General features: G+C 40.8%; 1 protein-coding gene across 1 annotated transcript; it reads right to left on the minus strand.

Moving 5' to 3' along the window:
• Positions 1–316: 316 nt before the first annotated feature.
• Positions 317–2,331, minus strand: rprml (reprimo-like). Its single transcript, XM_058417380.1, has one exon. It carries the CDS (start codon positions 1,336–1,338, stop codon positions 1,000–1,002), a length of 339 nt encoding a protein of 112 aa, XP_058273363.1. The 5' UTR covers positions 1,339–2,331; the 3' UTR covers positions 317–999.
• Between the last annotated feature and the right edge of the window lie 222 nt (positions 2,332–2,553).

Genomic DNA, 2,553 nt, shown 5'->3' on the forward strand with positions numbered 1-2,553 from the left:
TTGTTTGTTTGTTTGTTTGTTTGTTTGTTTAAAAAAAGAGAACAACTTCCCAAATTCACAAATCTTTATTCAGTTTAAGATACAATATATAACTCAATATATACAATATATAATTTACTGTTTTTTATTTTGAAATAATCGTAATAATGAGTTACTACAGTAGCTAATAAGTCAAGATTGGTAACAGAGAGTAAGCTACAGCTTAAAGAAGCAGAAATCAGTAATAAAAAATAATATGACAAGAGTGTTGGAACTTGGACTGGCTACTGTTATAAAAGAATGTCCACAAGTAAAATAGAGGCTGAAAATATTGAAGCAACATTGAAAAGTGAAATTTATTGAGACACGCTACTTCAAGTTTCATCGTTATTTACAAAACAGTTCATGCAGCAAGTTTCATATGAAAGTGCAAGACAGTAAACTCAGAAAGAGCATCGCACATGCTGCATCTCCAGCAATGAACCCATGGACTCGTAGGAAAACGTGCAAATATTAATTCTCATAAATATTTCTTTCAACCGTGCGAAAAAAAAAATACACTTAAACATCTGAAATTAAAAAAAATACCCACGGTGCAAGATGCATAGGCTACATTTACTTTTTTTCAGCTGCATGCATTTTGGAAGTTAAAAGTTTTAATAGTTCTCTTTTTGCACTTGAGGTAAAAAACGTGTAAACATATTTTCACTGTAAAGGTCAAACACCCCAAATGCAACAAACTTGCTCGAATATTAATTTTTAATATAACTTTTTAAAAAAAAAAAAATTAATAAACATCGATACATTCTACATATTTTCAGCGTGCAAATTCCATTTCTGTGACAGTCACTGCAATGAAGGAGACTTTTAAAGACACTTTAAAGTCTCGTTCAGCTTTTCCTCGACAAACGCGAACGACGAAACGAACGAGTTGCATATCCTCGCGCTGCACAACACGACACCAGGCGCGTGGCAATCCTCCGCTCCGGGTGTACAGATTTGTCCTCGCGCACGGTGCTGTTACCCGAGTCCGATCATCACCGCCTCAACGTCTTTAGACGGCCGCCGCTCTTTCACCAAGAAGTTGATCATGCTTTCGGACTTGATCATGAGGTTGCAGCCGAGAAAGAAGATGCCGAAGACGACTGTGAGCGAGAGTACGCACAGCACCGCGATCTGCACGGCGCGCGTCACGAACAACTTGCGCTCGTCCGGCTCGAGCACCAGAGATCCTCCACCGGCCCCGCCTCCGCCGTCGCTCGCGCTCACCTCGTCCACCAGCGTGCCTGCGAGCTGCTGGCTGCTGTTAAGCAGAGCGCCGTGCGCAAACAGAGTGCTATTGAAGATCGTCGCGTTCATGGTGAGTCGCGGAGCGAGATGCGTCCTCAGTCATGCAGATGTTCACCAGACGTCTTGTTTGCGCGCTTGCTTCTGCTCCTGGCGGGTCATATGGGGAAAAAAGTCCGCTGGAAAAGAATTAGCCGCTTAGTTGTGAACTTTTATCTTGTAGCACAGACCCAGAAAGTCCCACTGTCTCCTTCTCAGGTGGCGCAATCAACTGGAGTGAAGAGGGTGATGGTGCGTAAAGGCGCGGGAAACTAGTGAGCGATGAAACTGCGCACTTCGTGGACATCATATAGTCTCATAGCCTCATTGTGTGTGTGTGTGTGTGTGTGTGTGTATGTGTGTGTGTGTGTGAGAGAGAGAGAGAGAGAGAGAGAGAGAGAGAGAAAGAGAGAGAGAGAGAGAGAGGAAGGCAGTTTTGCCCAATAAGACAGAGAGCCATCAGTCCATGAAAGTGCAACTAAACACTCTCAGTAAAGAAGGGGATTAAAATGCCCCTCTCTGTCCTTGTTGCTGCCCTGGTACCTTCAAGAATACGCATTTTGCACCTTTAGATATCTTTTACCTAGAAAGTCTAAAAAGTTAGTCTGTGGTCCAATACCCTTGCCAGTTGAAAGATACATATAAAAGGTATAAAACATAAAAGTTCCACCATTTTATACTTGCTGACATTTTAAATGAGGAGGATATCAGATATCCATGACATTGACAGAAGTATTTAAATCAAATCTTTTTAGTGAATATTTAAAGGATAAAACCCATACATTCAGCACTTAAGGTTCCACTCTGACATTTCAAATGATATCACATACTGACCTTTAACCCTAGTGGCGTACCGAGGTGATGTTACATTTCTGAGTTATGTTTGTTGTTGAAAAACTACAAACTGGTCTTTTACTATAAATAGAAGACATAAAACTGTCAGATAGATAGATAGATAGATAGATAGATAGATAGATAGATAGATAGATAGACGTTTTAAGAGTCATTACCTCTCAACCCCACTGAACACCTTTGGGAAGATTCAAAACGCCCAATCTTACTAATGTTCTCGTTGCTGAATGAGCAGAAATTCCCACAGCCATGCTCAGAAATCTAGTGTAAAGCTTTCCAAAAAAGTGTAGGATGTTATCATAGCAAAGGAAGATCCATTTTTGGATTGAGACATTTAAGTGTGTTAGGAGGAAAAAAGTGTAAAATACTGCCACTTAACCCAGTGTACTGCCAGTG

Source organism: Hemibagrus wyckioides, linkage group LG02 (genome assembly GCF_019097595.1).
Source record: "Hemibagrus wyckioides isolate EC202008001 linkage group LG02, SWU_Hwy_1.0, whole genome shotgun sequence".
In the NCBI taxonomy this organism is placed as follows: Eukaryota; Metazoa; Chordata; class Actinopteri; order Siluriformes; family Bagridae; genus Hemibagrus; species Hemibagrus wyckioides.